The sequence below is a fragment of the Fukomys damarensis genome, unplaced genomic scaffold, assembly GCF_012274545.1.
Source record: "Fukomys damarensis isolate Sample0158 unplaced genomic scaffold, DMR_v1.0_HiC HiC_scaffold_5, whole genome shotgun sequence".
NCBI lineage: Eukaryota > Metazoa > Chordata > Mammalia > Rodentia > Bathyergidae > Fukomys > Fukomys damarensis.
The window spans coordinates 40,942,695-40,964,530 of record NW_022900917.1 but is presented as its reverse complement, the minus strand read 5'-3'; the positions used below and the strand labels follow the sequence as shown (position 1 = coordinate 40,964,530).

At 43.2% G+C, this 21,836-nt stretch overlaps 1 protein-coding gene across 5 annotated transcripts in view; it reads right to left on the bottom strand.

The window, feature by feature from the left end:
* Positions 1–977: 977 nt before the first annotated feature.
* Positions 978–21,836, bottom strand: part of Ncoa2 (nuclear receptor coactivator 2) — a 283,274-nt gene continuing 262,415 nt past the window's right edge. For all 5 annotated transcript variants that reach the window (XM_010609003.3, XM_033760600.1, XM_010609005.2 and 2 more), the window contains 8 exons: positions 16,803–16,968; positions 13,587–13,865; positions 13,341–13,418; positions 11,296–11,530; positions 8,455–8,632; positions 7,691–7,889; positions 4,885–4,974; positions 978–1,710 (listed from right to left, as the gene is read on the bottom strand). In XM_010609003.3, the coding sequence (XP_010607305.1) occupies positions 1,699–1,710; positions 4,885–4,974; positions 7,691–7,889; positions 8,455–8,632; positions 11,296–11,530; positions 13,341–13,418; positions 13,587–13,865; positions 16,803–16,968 (1,237 nt within the window). In that variant the 3' untranslated portion in view covers positions 978–1,698. The remainder of the gene's footprint in view (positions 1,711–4,884; positions 4,975–7,690; positions 7,890–8,454; positions 8,633–11,295; positions 11,531–13,340; positions 13,419–13,586; positions 13,866–16,802; positions 16,969–21,836) is intronic.

Genomic DNA, 21,836 nt, shown 5'->3' with positions numbered 1-21,836 from the left:
TTTCTTGGTATTGCAGTTGTAGGAAACTGATACCAATGACTAAAAGATTATTTCCCTACCAGAGTGGACAAGAAAAACAACCGTAAAAGCGGCCTGCTTAGTAACATGTAGTCTTTCTAAGGTTCATTAAGAAAGGATATAAACATATAAAAATCAAGAATTGGTTCCTACGGCAGCTGCATATCATATAGATTAGATAAATGATTTATGAGCAGAATCACGAGGTTTAGAAAATAAAGTCTTTAAGTCTACAAATTAGGTCTAATCAAGGCATTGATTTCCTTTACAAAACACCTTTAGGAGACACTGCTATGAAGATATCTAATTTAATACTGAAGTACCTCATTTTTGAGTCAATTCCACAATATGTATACCTCACAAAAATTATACAATTAAAACACTTAAATTCTCAACTTAAATTATTGCTTGTTTACATATAAATTGGATTTTATGTACCTTACAAAACTTCGGCTTAGCACTGCTAAAAAACAAAATAAAAAACACAAGGCAGAGGTTACATCTGTCGTGATATCTGCGGTCAATTTCAATACACGAATTTTTCTTGCATGTTGGAGGCCAGAGTCGCTGGGGAACAGAATGAACACGCTTTTGGAGCAGTGGCCTTAACCTGACTGGTATCCAGTCTTAACTCTGCTCTTCTCCTTGCCAGTAAATGTATTTTTATGAAATCCAGTATTTAGTGTAAGTGGCTGGCAAAACACTTCGGGAAATTAGAGGGAACAGGGAAAAGCAAAGAGGAAAAGAAACAAGAGTCAGGGTCAGAGGAAGGAGAGACACTAATTCAAGCTGTCTGACCAATCTAAAGGGAACTTAAGTTAGAAATAAAAAATACTTCGTGATCCATAATTTAGGTGAACTAATTTAATTTTAACAAAGATAAAAAACTGAAACAAAACTTGATAATATTGGGCCAGGGATTTGGCTCAATGGTTCCGTCGCCTGCCTCATAAGCACAAGGGGGGCCCCGAGCTCAATCCCTGGTACAAAAAACAACTAAAAAACAAAACAAAACAAAACTTGATAATATCAACAGCCCTCTCATAGGCTCTTTTTTGCCTGTTCAGGAACCGGAAACTCTTTCCAACAAAGTCTAGAGAGCTTTCTGTGACTGCAGTCTTCACTTAGGGTGTGTCTGTGCACACAGTGCTGTCCGCAGTGTCTGCCCTGATTCCATCCCAAATGCAGGTCTTAGCTTAAAACAACTTTAGTTTCATTTTTTAAAAATTCTTTTCTTTCCTCCAGATGAAATCTTAACCTTTAGCATTTGACTGATTAGCCGGGGACACAAAGCAAGAAACCAGTGTCTGGAACCAAACAGGAACAGAACAAGAGCACGGTTCTCCTTAAATACATACATTTAAATACATTCAATCTGACATGGGTATGAAATTTGCCTGTCGACATTTACTTTGCAGGAGAGATCTAAGTTGCACTAAGGTGAATGCAGTGAACAGACTGAGCAACTGTCTGGAGCGAGCTTCAGACCAGAAAGAGAAGAGGTGGCTCCTGCGGTGGCTGGCACCCCCCAGGAGCAGGGCCCAGCCCGTCTGCTCGCTGGCTCTGGGAGAACTGCGGGCAGATCAGGGTCGGCACAGAGACGCGGCTCTCCAGATGCTAGGTGTTGTGAGCACGTGCGCCTGGTCAGCCGAGGGAAGCAGCGGCCAGCTCCCTGCAGGGTCAGCAGTATTTCTGCAGGGAGAAGACGAAGTCAAGTAGCACCCGAGGTTTCAGTGAGACCCCGCAGAGCCCCCACGACAGGACATCACAATACATGGCTGCTGTAAGCAGTGCAAATCAGGGCCTGCGTCTGCATTAGTGCACACAGCTCCGACACGAGCGGGGGTGAGGCCCTCCCTGCCTCTCTGGGGACACAGTAGGGGAGGGTTGTCAGCTTCTCCTGAGTGGCTGCTGCTCTCTTACCAATCACATCTTAGCCCAGTTTCCTACCTCCTACAAAATGACCTTCGAGCAAGCCTGTAACCCAGGAGGCTGAGGCAGAAGGATTGCTTTGCTTTTGAGACCAACCTAGGCTACCTAGTGAGTTCAAGGCCAGCTTGAACCGCAAAGTGAGTCCCTGTATCACCAAAATACAACCAAACACAAACAACCCAACCACCATAAAACAAAACAAAAACCAAAAGTGTCAAATGCTTCTCTTTTGTGAGATAGGGAGGGTCTAGATATGTTGTTCAGGCTTGTGTCAAACTCAAGCGAGGCTTTATTTCCAGCTGTGTCAACAGTATTTCCTGTGAAAATAAGTGCTGATTAAAATATTTTTTAAACCCTTAATTTTTTAGTTTCAGAAAAGAATTCTAGGGAGCTGTACTTAAACCCACCCTTTATAAGGTTTAACTTCAAGGAGGGCTGGGGATTTATTTAGCTCAGTGGCGCCACGCCTGCCTTCAAAGTGCAAGGTCCTGAGTTCAATTTCCAGTGTCGGAACACAAACAAACAAAACATTAAAGTAACAGGCTGGGGATTTAGCTTAGTGGCTCTACCACCTGCCTTGTAAGCACAAGGACTCAACAATCCCCAGTACAAACAAACAAACAAAAACAAAAACACAAGAACTTCAAGGTAACAAAAACCAAGGTATATCATGTATAGGTACAAAGTCCCAATGACAAATGTGATCACAGTATACCTAAATGTACCAAGAAACTTCATGAATAATAATAATAAAAAGCAAACAAAACACCTTGAAGGCAAGCTGGGTGTGATGGTCATGCCTATAATCCTAGCACTCGGGAGGCTGAGACAGGAATATTGCCTCTGAGTTAGGGGCCAGCCTGGACTACACAGTGAGACCTTGTCTGGGGATGGGGTGGGGGTGGGGGGGCTGAATCTTTATTGTCTATTGCATAGTATTTCCTTCATTTTAGGGTTTAAGTAAACAGACAAAAGGGAGTGGCATCAAAGGAAGTAATGTATTTCTTCTGGCCAACTCCAATGCTACCTTCATGAAGCCATAGGCAAGTCTCACCAGAGCTTGGTGTTCCCACAGGGACGTGGGCAGTGGGGTACAGGGTTAGGAATGACATTCAGGGGCCGGTCTGCTCGAATTCACTTCCTGATATTGTCAGATTTACTATAGGGCATAAAACCTTCCAAACAGTGGCTACCAGATGGTGTGGTGTGGTCTGAACGAGGGACTTTATATATGCTGGTTGTTCCCAGTTTTTTAAAAAGGCAGAATAAGGGAAGCTCCCATGTTCTGCTTTAGAGTAGGCAAGTCTGTTCTTCTTGGAGATAATAAGCTGCCAGCAGAAAAAAAAGATCCAGGTAGGGAAACTCCTGGGCTCAGGGGGGAAAGAGAAGACCAGGCCTGGCGTGCCCCTGCTTGAGGGCCTCACCCACCAAGGCACCTAGGCCCAGGAGGAGCAGAGGAATGGCAGTCTGATCTCAGCGATGAGCTTGGTGGTGGGACAGGGCTGGCCTCCCAAATGCATTTCCCCCCCAGAGATATGTGCTCCAAGACTAAGCTTCCTAGCTTTTTTCGGTTATGTTGGGCTGGATTAATTATCATCAATGTCACTGTTCCTTCGGGAAGTGCTCCCCAGGTTTCAGACCTGAACTTCTGTCACAGCCATCATGGAGTTCTGCGGCCACTCACTTCCTGTGGCTCCATGGAGGGCAGGGCAGGACTGGAATCCACAGCATATTTCAAATCTACATACATGTTCAATATAGGGTCTATTTCCTTCTTTTTGACTTACTTTGTCTATTTAAATTGGTTTAGACCATAGAAGTGAGTGGGTGAGTGTACATCTGAGCATTACACCATCCAGGTTCAAATTTGTAGGTAACAGTCTCCAGGATTCCCACCCACAGTCAGCATCTCCAATTTCCACAGCTGTGCTTCTTACAAACAAGAGCAGCCACACGGAGAAAATTAACACAATGTTGTTAAAACATAAATTAGTCTACGTTATTCCAAACTGGAATGCTTATTTATTTACTGGGTACTAGAGAATGAACCCAAGGCCTTTACACTGAGCTACATCCCTAGCTCTTTTTAAATTTCAAGACAGGGTCTCACTAAATTGTCAAGTTGCCTAGGCTGGGCTTGAAGCTGTGATCTTCCCGTCTCAGCCTCCCGGAGTGCTGGGATTGCAGGCCTGTGTACACCCTCTTGGCTCTGAATAAGACTGACAGGACCATCCAACATCCACCTTTTTGAGGAAATACAACATTGGCCTCATGTTTTTTCCAGTGGGATAGTTTTTAACAAATAATTATTTACTCCTGGGGGGTCATCCCTTCCCTAAAGTGGGCATGCACCCCCCTTGCCCATATACCAAACTGCTCACAGAGCCCTCCCTGTAACGCAGCTGCAGCCTGGCACGCGTTTCGAGTGGGCATTCAGTACTCATTAGCCCCAGGCTTCAAGATTTGGGCAACCATGGCAATCCTCTCTCAGAACAAGTGTTTAAGCTGTAACAAGCAAATAATACATAAGATTGTTGCTTAAACACAACAAAATACTTAGGTCCAGGGAAGAGAGGAAATATTAATTCCTCTCATCAGCCTAAAAATCTAACATCATAATTCAGAAAAAGCAACAATAAATCAAAGTTTGCTCTAATATGATTAATTCTTTGCTACTTTAGTTTTTGCTCTGGTCTAATATCATTTCAGTGCAAATTTAGGGTTCTTAATTCATTTGCCACCATCCGATCAATTAAAACAAGCTTAAAGAAAGAATCAGTCACACCAAAGCATTGTCTGCCAAACGAAATGAGAAGATATTCTGTAACTATCTTCAGTTTGCTGGCTGATAATCAATCTAGGCCAATTTTTGCCTGTAGAGCCCTGTGCCCACTTCACCACGACCTTCACGCACTCCCTGCCCACGTTTCTTACCCGTGATGCATCTCCCTCCTGCTTGATCATATCCATTCCAGGCAGCTGGTTTGGGAAAAGGCCGCCTCCCCTCAGTGCAGGATCATTTACCTGAGGGTGACAAGGCAAAAGCATCGATGGGACACCCAAAGTATTGGAAAACAGAAACCATTATCTGTGCACTCTGCTTCTAGGAGTGTATAACAGCGGGAAGAGAGACAACATAAAACAGCTCATCCCTGCATGTGGTCTCAGTGTAGACTTGCGGGGGAGAAATAGAAGACTTACACTATCTGTCTTCAAAGTGAAATTACATCTGCATTCTGTACAGAAATCAAATTCAACAGACAATACTACTAGAGACATTTTCATACCTGTTCATTTTCTTGGATGGTTTAAATTAGACTAATAACACACTTTTAGAACTGTGTAGTCACTTGAAAGAGTTGCAATATTTTTGCTATTTAAGCAAATTATTAAATAGCAAGAAGTATGGATGCTCCAAAATGGTGCTGGATCCTGTGACTTTATGTGTTAACATTTGTGTATTACTTTTACAAATTACAAAGTAAATGTACAAATGCTAAGAGAGAAAGACTTGTATCAGATGACATACTACAGTTGTTCTTATTGACTTCCTAATTTGGCTGATATTAAAAATGGGCTCAGGGTGTGGCTCAGTGTGAAAGCCCTGGGTTCAACCCCCAGTACCTACCCCCCCCAAAGTAAAAAAAAGCATCAATGTACTGAGGGCTGGCCTAGGCGGACTGCACCGCATTACTGTACAAAGCGAACCTCATCTTGCACGTGGCCCTGAGAAAGCAAATCAGGAGTCACTTGTGGCCAATCCCTGAAGGAAATTCAGCATCAAACCTATCTTTTCCTCACTGAAAATTCTCTATTTCTTTCATTTATGTCTGTCTAATTTACTCAAGGTGTTTAGCCACCATCAGCTCAAGAGCAGACACACACCATGAGCGTACAGCCTTCCTAAATAGTAAATACCTTCAAATTTTTCATGTGCCACTTTACATGTTTGTTTATCATTTCACAGACTAAAACCCTGAAGCTTTGTAACATTCAGTAAATTTTCACAAAAACTGTGGTCTACTACCATAAGAATTAAACATACCCAAGCGGGGTCTCTAATCCCAGCACTCAGGAGGACAAGGCAGGAGGATCAGTGTGAGTTCAAAGCCAGAGCTAAAACAAAAGTCAGAGTCCTTGCCACATTTTTACTTCAAATGAATGACTGAGGATCAGAGTGGCATGATCAGTACTTTTTTGGAACTTTAAAAAAGAAGATAAAAGATGGGTGTGGTGGCCCATGCCTGTAATCCTAGCACTTGGGAGGCTGAGGCAGGAGGGTCGCTGTGAGTTCGAGACCAGCCTGGGATACATAGTGAGCTCCAAGTCAGTCTCAACTACATAGTGAGACCCTGTTTCAACCCCCCCCAAAAATAACAAACAACAACAATAAAATATATATAGTCTGTAAATGCAATGTGAAAATTACTAACCTATAGTTTTACCTCTGGATCATCCATAGTCTTTTTTTTTTTTGAGACAAGGTCTCACTAGGTAGCCCAGTCTGGCCCCGAACTTGCAGCAATCCCCCTGCCTCAGCTTCCCAAGTGCTGGTATTACAGGTGTACACCACCGTGCCTGGCTAATCAACCAGAGTTTTGAATTCCAGCCTGGCTTTTTACTAATTTCAAGGCTTGCAGTCTCTTTGCCACCTAGTGAAGCTCGTGTGTAGATGAAGACAGCAGAATAATTTCTTCTTCTTCTTTTTTGTGGTAATGGGGATCAAACTCAGAACCTTGGCTCTTGCAAGGCAGGTGCAATGCCGCTGAGCTAAATCTCTGGCCCCACATTTCCTATTTTTAAAACTGACCAAAAGAGCCGGGGATTTAGCCCAGCAGTTCGGTTGCCTGCCTTGCAAGCGCAAGGACCCGAGTTTGATCCCCGGTACCACAAAAAACTGACCAAAAGAAAATCATTGCACTATATTCCAATAATTAAAAAAAACAGTGGATTATCTGCAGAAAGTATTTTTGGCCCTTGCTTTTCATCTTTTTTTTTTTTTTTTTTCGTTTTTGAGACAAGGTCTCACTGTAGGCCAGGCTGGGTTTGCCTTGAACTCACAAGGATCCTCCTGCCTCAGCTTTCTGAGTACTGGGACTGCTCACGTGTACCATTGCACCCAGCTTCATCTGGTTTTACATTTAGAAAAAAAGCCTTTTCTTAAAGCATAGACCCAAAATAAAGCTATGCAAACTATACACCACTCCATTTTTTTGTTTTTGGTTTTTTGAGACAGGGTCTCACTATGTAGTTGAGGCTGCCCTGGAACTCACTATGTAGCCCAGGCTGGTCTCGAACTCACAGCAATCCTCCTGCCTCAGCCTCCTTAGTGCTGGGATTACAGGCCTGAGCTACCATGCCTGGCACCACCCCATTTTCAGAGATTCACTTTAGATATTGCTAAACTGCTCAAATAAAAGAAAAATGTTACATGATGTGAAAGTCAAATATTTTTAGAAATCCTTCAGCAGTTAGGAATCCTTTCATGTTTATTTCATCATTAACAAGAAACAGGTGAAAATAAGGTGGAAAAAAAAATTGTTCAAAAAATGTGGGAGGGCTGGGGATTTAGCTCAGCGGTTCGGTGGCCTGCCTTGCAAGAGCAAGGACCCAAGTTCAATCCCTGGCACCCCCAAAAAAAGTGGGAACAGGACAGATGGAAAGGTGAGGTCCATGGAAAGATGCAGTTATTGCAGAAAGACAAAAAGAAGACACAGGTCTGCCTCTCCTCTGCACTCACCTGCTCGGGACCCATGGAGGACAGCCCTGATGTAGGCACGGAGGTCACTGAGGTCATGCTGATCTGTCCAGTCATCTGGTTCATGGCGCTCATGCCACCCGTGTTGGTCGCCATGGATACATTGATGTTCATATTGTTATTGTACATGCTGGTGTTTGCTTGCTGCCCAAAGTGTGGCGGGGATTGCTGTGAAAACATGCTGGAACATAGGAAAGGAGGAAATAAAACGCTACAGCCTGACAGCAAACAGTTGCAGGCAGTTCTGAGCACTCATTTCTGAGGCATTTACTTCCAAGGGAGCCAATCTGTACTGATGAATCCAGTGGTACAGCTGGAAGGTGGTGGGGTCGGTGAGACGTCACATAGGGAATGTGGCCCACAAAGCTGCAGGGGCAACCAAGCTGCTCCTTTCCAGTAAGTGACTGAGGCAACTGAAGTCTATCCCCACTTTCCCAGCGGCATCAAAGGAACTTTTTGTTGGCTTTTATTACAGGCACGGATAAAGGATTGCTTTTGTATCACTACCATGACAAATCAGCGCTTCGAGGTGTTCCTTTTACTCCAAAACAAGAGGTACAGTGCTAAGATTTTGTAAATTTCTAGTGACTTCTGCCCCAGGAAGAGTAAGCTGGCTTACTCAGCTGTTCACTTGATATTGATGCTTAAGCAAATAAATTTTAAAAATACACAAAAGAAACAGGTAGTCCACAGAAAGTTTCCCTGGTGCCCATCTATGTAACAGAGACACAGAGCCATGGAGTTACCTGTTTCCACCCATGCTCCCCTGTGCCCATCCGTTCATGTCTGAGGGGGCCTGATAGGCTGGGTTGGCCTGAGACTGCTGCATCATGGGGTTCTGCGTATGTGCCATTCGGGGTGACATTAGAGGACTCCGGGGAGTCGTAGCCCCCGTAAAGCCTGGATCAGGCTGCTGACTTATTCCTTAAGAAAAAAACAAAACAAAACAAAACAAAAAACCAAAAAACAAAAAACAGACCAAAAAAAAAAAGAAGCCAAAGATATTATTAGTTTTATCAGAGACACACTAAAGTAAAAGGACATTTTAAATCAAGTATACACAGAAAATTAGTTTCAAATATATGATCTATGTGCTGATTAATTACATACACTTTAAAGATTCTAAGCTAAGATAAAATGTATAAAAAATGCTGAATGCAGTACCTGCCCATAATCCTAGCATGGGCAATTTAGCAAGAAGCAATCTCAAAATTGCCAGACGTGGTGGCACATGACTATAATTCTAGCACTTTGGAGGCTGAGGCAGGAGGACTGCCACAAGTTTAATGCCAGCCTGGGTTACACAGTGAGTATAATGACAGCCTGTTCCACATAGTGAGACCCTGTCTCAAAGAAAAAAAAAATAAAGCACTATTTTCAAAAAAGGGGGTAAGGGTGTGCTGGGGATGCAGCTCAGTTTATAGACCTTGGGGTCTATCCCCTATACCCCCCAAAAAAAGCATGAAGAAAAAAATCTTCACAATTTGATTCTCTACAGTGGTGAAAGGGTGCCTAGGAACCATGGGAATCATTGTGGCTAGAGTTAGAGAGCATATTCTTTCCTCTAATCCCTCTCCAAAGCAAGCATGGGTCAACAATATGCATTTCTTTTGACCTGAAATAAAGTCTTTAAACTGTTGAATATAGGGCTGGGGATTTAGCTCAGTGGTTGCCTGCTCACAAGTGCAAGGTCCCAAGTTCAATTCCTGGTACCAAAAAGAAAAAAGTTAAGTTCATTACAACTGGTTTGTATAAACTGGGTTTAAGTTCAACTATTTATCGAAAGTCAATACATATATAAATTTTTCTTTAAGTCACTCCATGGTGAAATTTTTCTTCCTTCTTTTTGTTTCTTTGGTGATGCCAGATATTGAACACAGGGCCTCTGCTGGGGTGTGTGTGTGTGTGTGTGTGTGTGTGTGTGTGTGCGCGCGTGTATATGTGTGTTTAAAATATCTATTTTTTGTTTTGCAGTAGCAGGGATTGAGCCCAAGGTCTCACATGTGCTTGCAGGGATTGAGCCCAAGGTCTCACATGTGCTTGCAAAGTGAGCTAAATCCCAGCCTTTTTGCTTTTATTGTAAGACAGACTCTCCCTTAAGTTGCCTAGGTTTGCCTTGAATTTGGAATCTTCCTGCTCTAACTTCTTCCACAGTTGGGATTACAAGGGTGTACCTGGCACCTGGTCGAAATGGATGTATTAAAAATTTTTTTAACTGTATTCCCATTTGTTTTGCTTTGTGTGTTTTTTTTGTATTGGGGATCAAACTTGGGTCCCTGCACTTGCAAGGCAGACAGCGGGAGCACTGAGCTAAATCCCCGGTCCCTTGCTTTGTTTTGTCTTTAAGAAGGGCTCTATAGTACTTTACTGCTATCCAAGAGTAGCAGAGTAAGGAAAAAAATTCAATGTATACTTCTTGTTCAGTTTTAAGACAAATGGCATTAAACTACAAGGAAAGAAAGAAAGGAGCATGGTGGTGCACACCTGTAATCCCAGCATTTGGGAGGCTGAGGCAGGAGGATTGCCATATGTTTGAGGCTAGCCTGGGCTACATAGTAAGATCCCGTCTCCAAAAAACTAAACTAAACTAAAAACAAACAAAACAAAAAGCTTTTTAGCAGACTTTTCTAAATTATCAAAAAAGAAATAGAGGAAAGGAGTTAGAAAAGAAAGATGATTAATTTCTTAGAGCCTTTTTGGGATAGCATTACATATAATTTTGCCTAACACTTGTCAAACATGCATATTTAAACAGTACTTAAATGAGCTACAAAAGAAAAGTTCAAAATCATGCAGGAGAGAAACTACACATTATTTTTGTTTCTTTAAAGAAATTCCATCAATATGAAGAATAGTAGTTCATGGCTAACTCAGGCAAGGGCAGGGAATATTAATTAAAGCACTCACTTTTATCAATACTTTAACTATTAATTAAACATGCACACAAATATTAACATTTATGACATTATACATTTAGTATCTCGTCTCTTAAGACTGACATTAAACAACAAATCAATATGAGGAAAACTAAGATAGGTCTCTCATTGTGGTTTCTATGCAATGCTTCTCAAGAATTACTCATGAAAGATTTCATATAATCTTTAAAATCTTTACTTTTTAAAAGTTATAGAATATATAATATTTAAATTTATCTTTCAATATTTTATCTATTGATTTGTTGAGTCAGACTCAGAGGTGTTCAAATATAAATATGTATGCAGCTCTGTTCACAGACACTGACAACACTATCCCCACGCACACTCACACGCATGGTAGATGTGCGCACCACACACACACACACACACACACACACACACAGACACACACACTTACTTCGGTCATTCTTAAAGTAAGACCTGCACTCAGAGAAAAGGAGGTACCTGAGCTCAGAGCCTGGAAGGTACCGTGCTGGACTTGGGGACTGCTGACAGGCCCCAACTGTCCTCCCAGGTATCCTATCGTTCCCTGGTTAGCCAGATTCATCTGGGAGCCATGCAAAGAGCTGTGAGAGAGGAGCTGTGACCCAGGACTGGGGGACACTGGGGAGAAAGGACTGGTGAAAGGTGGCGGGGATGTAAATCCAGTACCGTAGTTTGGAGGAAATGGAAACTGCTGGGCATTTGCCTGGGGAATCCGGGGATTGCTCATGGTTGCTGGTAAACCACTAGGAGCCACCATACTCGGGGTCATATTCAACCCTTGTCCTCTCATCATCAAAGTTCGTTGCTGGACTTGTTGTTGCTGATGCATTTGTCTCTGTCGAAGATGCTGGTTCAGGATTTCCCTCTGTCTCTGGGCCAGCATCTGAGCATTAATAGGCGCCTGAAATCAAGGGTGATGAACGGAGGAAAACATTGGGGTAGACACAGATTAGATAGGGTAACGAATGCCACTGTCCACGTAAAACAGTTTGAAAATAAAGTTACACAGAAGGAACTACTCAGTCGATCAAGTGGTGACTGAGCACGTGAGGCTCTACGTTCTGCACACAAAGTGATTCTAAACCTCTGCTCGGACTTAGTAGGGTTAAGTTCAATGTTAATTTAAGTCATTTTGCGAGGACACAGTTCGGTAAAAGACCTCAAAAGAACACATTCCTTTCTATAAGACTGTCATAAAGCCAGAGGATAGCACTTAAAATTTTAGGGACATTCAAATCAAAAAGAGAACAAAATCACTGTATGACCCCGAGCTCTTCAGAAGCGGCTGAGCACAGACAGGAGGAAAGGAGGTGTGGTGGCGTAGAGGGAGCCTTAAAAGAAAGAGCCAGGACACAGCCAGGTGAGGGAGTGGAGAAAAGATGGCGGAAGGGGCCGGTGTCAGTGCTTGCTGTCAGTAGGAGGCATGAGGCTGTTTATGGGTCCTCAGAAGAGTCAGTCCTTCTTATCTGTCACTTCCACATGAAGCTGCCTGCATGCTAAAGTTTATCTGAACCTACCAAATCAGTACTCAAGGCACTGTCATGCTTACTCATGGACCGGAAGCACAGATGCCCAACACACACTACCAGCTGAGGTTGGACAAGGCGATGCTCTCCCTCCTCAATTTCTTAAGACTATAACCAAGGATCCCTTTGTAGCCTAACTGGTTCCATGTTTCTCACATCACTGTGCTTTTCATCGGCGATTTAACTGTTTAAACTGGCCACAAATGCAGTGCTCAAGTGCTGTCTAGTGTTCCTATATGTAAGGTTGTGATGTGCTTACAGAGGAAATACGAGTGTCAGGGAAGCTTCCTTCAGGCCTGAGCTACCATTTCCTGTCTGCTGAGTTTGGTGTAAGTGAATGAATAGTATACATGATGTCTTTAAACAGAAACTTACATGAAACAAGTTATGCATTGACTGGGCTGTTGAAAATGTTGTTGCCAGAGGACTGCATGAACCTAAAACTGTATTTCTCCTAGAAACAATAGTTTGGTTTTTTTTTTTTGGTTTTTTGAGATAGGGTCTCATTAAGTAGTTGAGACTGACCTGGAACTCACTATGCAGCCCCGGCTGGTCTCAAACTCACAGCAATTCTCCTGCCTCAGCCTCCTGAGTGCTGGGATTACAGGTGTGTGCCACCATGCCCGGCATAGAAACAACAGTTTAATAGTCACTTGTTCAGTGCCTGCAGCGACTTTACAAGAATCATCTGCATCTGGCAGTAAGATGGCTGTCTACAGAAGGGGGTTACAGGGCTGGGGATTTAGCTCAGTGGTTCGGTGACCTGCCTTGCAAGCGCAAGGACCTGAGTTCAATCCCCAGTACCAAAAAAAAAAAAGAAGGGGACTACAAAAGTAACAGACTAGATACACAGACAGCTGAGGCAGTCACAGCCAGTGGGTAGATCTGGAACTGGTGGCCCAGTAGTTACTTTACTCAGGTCATTGGCGGCAAACCTAAACCATGTGTGTTGTTTTTCTCTTAAGACAAAAGATGTTAACATATGAGTTGTTTTTTCTAAACTAGAACCTCAGCATTCAGGTTTAATTGCAGCATTGGCACTTGGGGACAAATAAGTGGGTTCTTGGGTCACAGTTTGGGTACTCATCTCTAAAAGGTTTGCCATAACTGACTCAGATTATCTGGAGAAGTGACAAGAGAAGGTAACCGGTATGCCCACAGCTGAGAGCTGGTCTGCTCCCTTACCTGCGTGGGTACTCCAGGCCTCAGAGTCAAGTTCACATTGGAAACATTGCTGATTTGATTCATAAGAGGCTGGCGATTCTAAACACATACAAAAGGAGTCAAAACATTTTCAAACAACACATTAACTTCCACTCAGCTCTCCCAAGCAACTGCCCTCCCCAACCAGGATGTACATGCTGTCGGACTGCTGTGTCTCACATTCCTTCCTGTGTGTGCCCCACCTCCAGGCCCCACTGAATAACTCACCTGCTGTGCTTGGAGGCGATGTTGAAGCTGAAGTCTCAGTTGATTTGGCTGGTTCTGCACCAGACCTGTGGGCCTAAGGCCCGGTCTGGGCTGCATTCGGAGTGTGGCATAATTTGGCCGCTGTCCCATGGTGTGAAAGTTAGGATCTTGCATGGGTGTATAGCTACCCTGGGCCATTTGTGCCTGAGATGCGTACTGCTGCGGGAAAACAGGAGCCTTCTGCTCCAGCATGATATTGGATTCCTGACCTGAGAACTGTTCTGGATCTACCGCTTGGCTCTGAAAAGAAAGCCCCAAAATAACAAGCAAATTAAGTCACTAAAAGCAGCCGAGTAACTATTTTATCTCATACATTTGAAGATTTTTGTGTACTTACTACACAAAGGTATTTAGCTGGATTCTATTTTTCTTTCTAGAAAATGTCTCTGTGCTCAATAGATCTAGTTTCATAAGGAAAGAAGCAGAGGTTAGGCCTGACTGCCAGCAGCGCTCTTCCAAGGGGAGAAATGGGCTGAGAACACAGGAACGCATCCTGCACATGCAACTCAGTCAGAGCCCAGCTGGACTTGTGGACTCAAATGTCCCCTAGAAGTGTTAGATTGTTTGATTGATAATTCATGCCTATATGAATCATCTTTTTATTTTGGTACTGGAGATTGAACTCAGGACCACCTTGTGCTTGTGAGGCAGGTGACAGCAGCACTATGCTAAATCCCTGGCCCTATATGAATCATCTTAATGAGAAGTCTCTAGTACAAGACTCGGATTAGCATCATCAGGGTACTGACTACCAGCCACTGTTTTCATCTTACAGACAACACAGATCTTGAGACATGAAGCAAGCTGCAAGAACCTCTCTGGCTAGCATGGGGTGGGCTTCATTCCAGTCTGTGATTGGCAACCTGTTTACCAGCATGATGCACTATTATTTACTTGACTCCTGTCTCTGGCTGCCAGAATTTCCTACATGTTCCACATTTTACCACCATTCATTTATTATGTAGTAGACATATTTAATCTGCTTGTCACTTCTTAACTTACTATCTATCTGGTTCACAATGAAGCAGGTGCAGAAAATTCAGAACTTCCCCAGGGGGACAGACCAATGTGCCCTAACTGTGTTCAGAGAGGAAAAGCATCTCTTCTTCCTGCTCCTATTTCTAAGTGTAACTGCTACAAATCTGATGGTATTCAAGAAAGAAAAACGCCTGGCAGCAATAAGAACTCTCAAGCTTTTTCTAGCCTGATATTGTTCTAGTGCTTCCTCAAAACAGTCTGCCTATGTAGTCCCAGAACCACAGTGCCCTTGAGTTAGATTAGCACTGCTTTGTGGCCAGCCTACAGGGGCTGGGGCCTCAGTAGGGAAGGCCATTCACTGTTACTATCTTCAGAACTTTGAGCATCTGCCCATCTCTAGCAGAGAGAAACTCTAAGTAATTTCCATTTTTATTTTTATTTGTAATTTCCATTTTTAAAGACAATACATACCTCTCAAGAGTATAAAGTACACTTGTACTGTATACTTCTCCTGACTCTAACAGCTACAATTCTATAATTAACTTTAATATGACAATGCTACAATGATGACAGAACCTGATGAAACAAAGTAGAAAAAGTACAAATAAATGAAAAAGACTAAAATATTAAATTATTTATGACAGGACACTGGTATTGATTAAAAATAAAAAAGTTACATGTCCTTCAGCAACTCCAAAGACACTCTGAAACATCACCCAACAAAGTCAGGATAAACACAGAATGCTAAATTCTAGCTGATACTAAAGGCAAAGCCAACTAGTCACATGGGAATTTTATTTTTATTTTGTGGAACTAGGGATGGAATGCAGCTGGTATCTACCACTGAGCTATATCGCAGACCTTTTTATTTTTTATTCTGAGATATGGTCTCGCTAAGTGGACCAGGCTTGCTAAATGCTCCTGCCTCAGCCTCCCAAGGAGCTGGGATTATAGGTGTAAGCCACCATGCCCAGCTCACACAAGAAATATTTAACCTCTACTTTCCTTTCCAGGTTAATTTCAGATTATACCACAGAACCTTCAGTAATTTCTTTCCATTCTGCTGTTTTCAATATGAATCAACGAGTCTGAACACACCCACATGCCTACCACATGCAGAATTATGACAAGACTATTTTTAATAGCTCAGAAAAGTCTCCAATGATTCTGCGTCACCTTTCTCATGGAGTCGGTGACATCCCAGAGGTCCAAGAAGTAGGCCAGACTGTGGAAGGTACTTTTAGGCAAGAAGAAATGAAGATGATTCATGCCATGTAAAGAGGAAACAGTGACAAGAGTGCGATGGGCTTTTCTAGGCCACCCTCCCACAGTAAACCACGAAGCACTGCTCCAAGAGAATGTAGCTGTGCAGGCAGATTCAGATACTGCACGACGGTGGATTTTAGGAGACTAGTTTGTTAACTATGTCACTGTTATCAAGTACGCTCAAAGCAAAAAATCACTTTTTAAAAAGTAACCAACTGGGCCAGGGATTTGGCTCAATGGTTCTGCCGCCTCTCATGGGCACAAGGGCCTGAGTTTGATCCCTGGTTTAAAATACAAACAAACACAGAAAAAACAACAAGCAACCAACTAATTACCTGCCAGGAGGGGGGAAACTAGATAAGTGAAGACTGGTTAGCATTTTTATATTGCGTGAGAGAGTTTATTTACTTACTTTTGTACCTGGCATTGAACTCAGGACTTTGCGCTTCTGAGGCAGGCGGCGGAACCACTTAGCTAAATCCGCAGCCCTATTATATTCCTATCTGCGCTTACACATACTCAAAATGACCTCCGCTAACATACGTGCCAGGTACTCCTTTACCATCCCTGCCCACGGGGGAAGGACACGGAGGCTCACGGTGGCTCCCAGGGAAGGGTTTCGGCCATGGGGAGCAATGTTCTTCATGGTTTCTCTCTTCCCTGTTGCTCCTGTGCTCCTCCCTGCCAGCAATGTTTGAAGGTAAGCTGGGCTTGAGTTTTTGCCCTTCTGCTCAGTCATCTAAATCAGAATGTAGAGCTTATTCTCAGGTTTTTCCTTCTTAGAAAAAAGTTTATGTAAGACTAACAAATGGGGAGAAAGAAAACATGGCCAGCCTGTCAGGCCAAACTATTCTGTAACTCAAACTATAGATTGCCTGTAATATCTCTGTGCTCACCAGAGTGCACGGCCCCCTGGCCCACCCCCGTGCATACCTGGCTGACCAGCTCGGGTATCCCCAAGGCTCTATCAATCTCCTCGAGGCCATCAAAGTTCCGCAAGGCCAGGTAGAGTTGGTCCAGGAGAGCTCCCTCATCACTCGGAGACTCCGTTGCAGGATGTGGACACAGCAGGTCATCGGGAGAGCTGCCAAACGGCTGCCTGCAAAGAGATGAGCTTCACCTTAGGCTGATGGAAAAGCTAGCTGACTACTGGGCTCTCTGTAACAAACTCCCGCACCAGCTCAACCAAGAAAACCAACAGTCTAATACAAAGATCCTCAGTGGCTATTACAGGCCAGTCACAAAGTTAGGCCTGTGAGAACAAAGCATGTGCTGGAGAGGTCCTACGCGCATCTGTGTGAGTCCAGGGCCCACCACCTGTCCACTCACTCTCACTGATGTTCGCCAACCCCTCAATACTTGAAGGAATGAAAGACTTTACTGAACTTTAGCAGGAAGCTCGTATCAACCTCCAGTCTTTTTTTTTTCTTCTGAGACAGGGTCTTGCTATGTAGTTCAGGCTGGCCTCAAACTCACAGTGATTCTCCTGCTTCAGCCTCCCAAGTGCTAGGACTTCAGGCATGTATCACCATCCTGGCTAATTTTAAATCTTCTTGTTTTATAGGATGAATCACACAAGAGAGACCACAAACATTTAGCAGCATTAAAAATTAAATTCATTGTCTCCAAATCGGCTGGGGTTACAATACACTTGACTGAGCAGCTAGGGAGTTTTCTTTTTTTTGTCTCACTATGTAGTTGAGACTGACCTGGAACTCACTATGTAGCCCAGGCTGGTCTCAAACTCACAGTGATCTTCCTGCTTCAGCCTCCCTGAGGGCTGGCTGGGATTACAGGCGTGCATCACCATGCCTGGCTAAGGAGTTTTCTTTAATAGTACTAGGGATTGAACTCCCAGAGTCTTATGTAAGCCAGATAAGCACCGGGCTTATTCCTCTGGACTGCACCCCCAGCCAGGAAATTTCTAAGCAGAATTTGCAAACATTTTTAAAATCTTCAAAAGATATAGCTATTAGCCTTCCCCACCTAGATACATAAGAAAAGTAGATAATGAATATGCAAATTTTGTTATTATGTAAGGTAACAGGTGATAACACCATAACACTATACTTTAATTTCCACAGTATAAAAACTCCAACAATTCAAATTACTTGACAAATGAGAGATTTTTTTGTATCGGCGATTGAACTTGGGCCCTTGTGCTTATGAGGCAGGTAGAAGAAGCACTGAGCCAAATCCCCAGCCTGACAAATGAGAGATTTTAAGAAAGAGCTTCTGAGTTCCTCTAACATGGAAAAGAGAAATGATATTTGCGTTTTTTTTGGGGGGGGATCAAACTTGGGACCTTGTGCTTGCAAGGCAGATGGCGGAACCACTGAGCTAAATTCTTGGCCCTGATATTTGTATTTTAATAAAAGTCTATCTTATATTCTTAGAGCTTATCTTCTAATATGATGCCTTAGAAAAAATAAAAGCAAACAGGTAAGCAAATTCATTCTTTGTTTTGCGTACCGGGGATTGAACTCAGGTCCCTGCGCCTGCGAGACAGGCAGTGAACCACTGATCTAAATCCCCAGCCCAGCGATTTCATTCTTAAACTTTATCAAGGGATGAGCTCACCTTTCTGATGCAATCCAATATGCTGCTTTTTTAGGTAATCTAATGATATTTGACCAAGAACCCTGCAAAACCGAAGGGCTGAACCAACAATTAATGAAACTAACATTAATTTCAGTGACAGCAAACAGCAGCAACACAATCTCTGTTCTCCGTTTAGCCCATGTTAACTGTAAAGAGAAACTGTCTAGCTGCGTGTTCCCTCGATGCCACCTTGTCTGCTGTCCCCAGCTCCAAGCTGTGCTCCCGATGCCTTATAGTAATTCATTATCACTCTAGTTGGTCATAAATTTCTCTCACTGCCACATGGCTGCCAGTGCCATTCAAGAGTGCCAGGAAGCCTCTAACTCCTGCCCCACCCCTCCTGCCGTCACCACCTGGCTCTTGGTATGACAGTGCCACAGTTCAGCTTGCAGTGGAAATTACCCGGCTGCCCCTCCTGCTCCTCTTGCACAGGTACACCCCCCTTCAGTTAACTTTTCAAACTCATCTGTGATCAGATTACTGCTGTCCTGGTACTTCAAAAGTGGAGGGAAGGAGCAGCAACTAGAGGGAGAAGTCATTCTCTTATATTCTGGGCAATTATAAATATAATGTCAACCTGGGTGGCATAAGTAATAAACTAGCAGAAAACACAGCCAACAGACTGTCCCCCATAGAGATGCCTGTTTTTGGTGGTGGTGGTGGGGTTGCTGGAAATCCAACCCAATTCTTTTCACATGCTAAGCTTGTGCTGGATTGCTGTCACACCCCTGCAGAAAGCCCACATCTTAAAATCTACACTTTTACTAATGAACTAGTAGGTCATTAGGATGGGAATGAGAAGAAATAAAGTCAAATTCTGCACTCTTGTTGAGAAACCACACCACTTCCATTTATTTAAGTTTTACAAGTATTTAAAAAAATTCTATAAAGGAACAGCTACTGAATGAGAAAAGAAACAAGAAACCTTATTGTTCTACATTCCAAGTGTTTATCTGTCATCTGTAAATTTCTATAATAAAGAAATTCATTATTACTATAGTTGGTCATAAATTTCACCAACTTTTCCAAACTGAATTATTTAAAATAAAAGTGAGATAAATGGCTTAAAAAACTGAAATCAGGTCTGGGGTTTAGCTCAGTGGTTCCAGTGCCTGCCTTGAAAGTGCAAGGTCCCGAGTTCGATCCCCAGTACCAAAAAGCAAAACAAAACAAAAACAAAAACAAACAAAAACACTGAAATCATTGTGGATGACACAATACTCTACATAGACGATCCCAAAAGCTCCACAAAGACTTCTGGATTTAATAACCAAATTCAGTAGCCTAGCTGGATATGAAGTCAACACTCAAAAACTAATAGCATTCTTATACACAAGTTCACAGAGAGAAATTAGGAAACCACATTTTATAATAGCATCTAAAAAATAAAATACCTAGGAATCAATTTAATGAAGTAAAAGACCTCTACAGTGAAAACTAAAGTACTCTGAAAAAGGAGACCAAAGAGGATATCAGAAAATAGAAAGATACCCTTGTTCTTGGATAGAACCAATACAGTGAAAATGGCCATACTTCTAAAATATAGATTTAATGCAATTCCAATTATCATTCCAACAACATAACTTTCAGAATTAGAAAAAACAATCCTAAAATTCATCTGGAACTAGAAGAGACCTAGAATAGGAAAAGCAATTCTGGGCACATGCCAGCTGGACTCAGGCTTGTTGCAGTTCGCCCTGCTTCTGCTGCCTGTACCCTGCTCAAAGCACAGGGATGCTTTGCATTAGACCAGTGGGGCTAGCATTGTTTGAGGTCTATTAAAAATGCAGAATCTTGGATCCAATTTAATTCTAGAGTTGTAACTTGTATACGTATGTATGTATGTGTATATATATATATTTTTGGTACCGATGCTGGAACTCCAGACCTTGAGCTTGCAAGGCAGGTGGCCGAACCACCGAGCTAAATCCCCAGCCCTGGAATCTGTATTTTAATGAGCCCCCAGGGGTGACTTTTGGGCAGTGAGGGGTTTAGAGACAGCAGCCATCTACTTCTCCCCTAGGTGGGCAGAATGCAGCCAGTGAGCCCTCTTCCTTCCTCATCTCCCTACCACAATTATCCAACAGTTCCCTTAATTTATTTTTCTTTGAGTGAAATAACTTGTTCCTAATTTTTTCTCCCACTGTGGGGCCCATATTGTGCTACGCTGTTGTGGTTGTAATCACTGAGTGCTCCGATTATCTCACTGCCCCCTTAGTACACAGAAAGAAAAGCATGCCCTCCACAGAACTCCAAGCCTGGGCAATGCTAACACGATGAAAGCACTGCCTCCTACAGCAGTATCCAATCTAAAACCTGCAGGATTTTTTCCCCCACTGCACACACACACACACACACACTCACACTCACACACACACACACAAAAGGGCCGGGATTTAGCTCAGTGGCACTGTTGACTGCCTTGCAGCATAAGGACCTCAGTTCGATATCTGGTACCTGCCCTCCCTAAAAAGAAAGTAAGAAGCTCTAAATATATTCCACCCTTAAGAAATTTGGGTTTGGCAATGATAGATCATTTCAGGCTTTGATTAATCCTTGAAAGATTACCTAACATTAAACCACTGACCATAATCTTTAAGAACCTCCAGGCCAAGATTCTCTGGTAATAATCTCAGAAGTCTAAGTTTTCTTTTTACTTTTTTGTGATACTGGGAATCGAACTTGGTACCTTGCACTTGCAAGGCAGGCAACAGTGTCACTGAGCTAAATCCCTGGCCCAGAAGTGTAAGTTTTCCTTTCAGTTTCCTGAGACAGGGTCCAGGGTGTAGTCCAGGTGGGCTTGATCTCATGGTGATCTTCCTGCCTAAGCTCTAACCTCCTGTGTGTCGGGATCACAGGCACACGCCACCATGCCTGGTTAAGTTTTCTAACAAGTTAGCAGCACAGAATACCCTGCCAGCACCCTTCCTGTCCCCACACTGCCTCCTGCTTGAGGTTCGGACCTGTTCCCTGTGACCTCTTTACCTTCCCTGTGCAACACTATCGATCAGCCTCAAGGTCACTCATGCTTTAGGTGCCCTGCTCAAAACCCACTGAGACCTACGTATACGACACAGTGGTGATGCTGGGCTCAGCAAAACTCTCCAAGAGGCAAACACAAAGCCAAACCAAATCACTTGGGAGCCGAAACTGGAGTACCCCTGAGCTACTGGAGACAGGTGTTTTTCTACACCATTAAGCAAGAGAGCCGGGGTATTGGGCCACAAAGATATCTCAGGCACAAGAGCTAACCTGAGACTGCTGTGCTGGTCTTAGGGAACCTGCAAGAGACCCCAGGGAGTAGTGACCCCTCCCCCTAATAGGGCCAACATGAATCTTCATGCAAAGCAAGTGTTCTCAATGCAG